Source organism: Ctenocephalides felis, unplaced genomic scaffold, assembly GCF_003426905.1.
Source record: "Ctenocephalides felis isolate EL2017-DRISC unplaced genomic scaffold, ASM342690v1 CF-g0.4_SCAFFOLD_03199, whole genome shotgun sequence".
Taxonomy (NCBI): Eukaryota; Metazoa; Arthropoda; class Insecta; order Siphonaptera; family Pulicidae; genus Ctenocephalides; species Ctenocephalides felis.
In genome coordinates this window covers 244654-246302 of record NW_020539353.1, presented here as the reverse complement: position 1 = coordinate 246302, position 1649 = coordinate 244654, and the positions used below count along the sequence as shown (strand labels likewise).

Sequence of the window (1649 nt, the reverse complement as noted above, 5' to 3'; positions counted from 1 at the left end):
ATAGGTTAGGGTTATTATATTACTATTTATGTTCTAGCTATTTTACAATTATTAGATCGCTTTAGAAGTAGGTATTCCTGCATTATTTTATTTTTAGACAAATATATAAGGTACGTTTTAATCACTTAGGTTAGGTTGCATTTCAATTCATAGCGAGGTTACATTTAGGTTAGATTTCATTTCATTTAAGAATTTCATATTTATCTCGTTAGTTGATTCCTACGTTACTTTTAGCTCATATTATAGGTTTAATATTTTAGTTCATATTTCTTTTTTATACATAAGTTATCTTTTAATCATAGCTTAAGTTAGTTTAGGTTTATACTATAGTTCAACCCCTTTCTTTTTTATATTCAATATGAAAAAGCAAAACCAATGTATCCATTGCTTTAAAACTTTTACTTCCACTAGTTCTCTTTGCCGTCACAACAGGTTAGTACATCACATACAGCCTAAGGAGTACTTTCAAAATTTTGAATGTACATTTTGCCAAAAAATTTTGCATGCTCCTTCCTCATTACAAAGGCACATCAAAACTTTTCATTCTTTTGTTCCTGATACATCTCCTACAGACTCCAAACTCCAATGCACGTATTTTTATGATTCCCGAATTAATCCAGAAATATCCCTTGCGCTGCATTCTTATGCTCTACCCTCTTCATTAATTCCTTCTACTACTTCTTATTCATGTACCCTTACTGCTTCACAAACTTCTTACACAACTCTTCCTGCTTTGCCAAATCCTTCTACATCATTTCCATCTTCACCAATACCAACGACAGACTTCCATTCATATGCTCTTCCTGCTACATCAATCCCTACGACATCCTTCCATTCATATGCTCTTCCTGCTTCACCAATTCCTACAACATCCTTCCACTTGGATGCGCTTCCTGCTTCACCAATTCATATGACAACCGCTAATTCCAATACTGTTTCCTTTATTCGACAACCATCTTCCCCACTACTTTTCCAATCATCCAGATCGCTCACATTCTTTCCAGTGACCCCAACGCGACCCAGACCCCAAGATAATGCTTCGCTGTACTCAGAACATTTTACAGGTATTAAAATATAAGTATTATTTAAATATATTTAATATTACATCCACAAAGTTACCATAATTGTTCATTTATAGGTTCTCCAAGGGTTCTCAGAATTACTTGCCCCATTGAGGATTGCGGGAATGCTTACACACGGTACAGCGCACTACAAAAACATACTGAGTGTCATCATCACATCAATATTGAACACAAAGACAAACTGTTTTCTTCTATTAATGGTTTGTCAACTTTTAATTATGAAGATTTTCAACAAACATTTCTATAATTTCATCTTTTGCTATAGATTTTTACAGCTGGAAAAGTGAGATTGAACAGAACAGAATAGTGTAGATATTATGTAATTTAGTATATGGCTAATGTACCAGTTTATAAAGCCAATAAAATAATAATAAAAAAAAAAACAGAACAGTATTACGTCATATGTGAAGGACACTGCAGCATACATAACAAAAGACAATTGCTGCACCATTCAATATTATAATTGCCATCGATCACACAGTCACCACACAAAGGAAACATGTTTAAGGGGTAGCAAAAAAATTGGGCATGCTTGTCCCTCACGAATTATGTGCAAGGTGTATAATG

General features: G+C 33.7%; 1 protein-coding gene across 1 annotated transcript; it reads left to right on the top strand.

Moving 5' to 3' along the window:
• The first annotated feature begins 358 nt into the window (after positions 1 to 358).
• LOC113381914 lies at positions 359 to 1394 on the top strand. The gene is made up of 3 exons (XM_026620560.1): positions 359 to 1064; positions 1139 to 1282; positions 1348 to 1394. The coding sequence occupies exons 1-3, from the start codon at positions 359 to 361 to the stop codon at positions 1392 to 1394; spliced, it is 897 nt and encodes a 298-aa protein (XP_026476345.1).
• Positions 1395 to 1649: the final 255 nt, after the last annotated feature.

What these genes read in the sequence shown, in the direction of transcription:
- LOC113381914 (XM_026620560.1), top strand. Translation starts at nt 359, where the DNA reads ATGAAAAAGCAAAACCAATGTATCCATTGCTTTAAAACTTTTACTTCC. An exon ending in GTACTCAGAACATTTTACAG is followed by an intron (nt 1,065 to 1,138) that starts GTATTAAAATAT and finishes GTTCATTTATAG; the next exon opens with GTTCTCCAAGGGTTCTCAGA. An exon ending in ACTGTTTTCTTCTATTAATG is followed by an intron (nt 1,283 to 1,347) that starts GTTTGTCAACTT and finishes CTTTTGCTATAG; the next exon opens with ATTTTTACAGCTGGAAAAGT.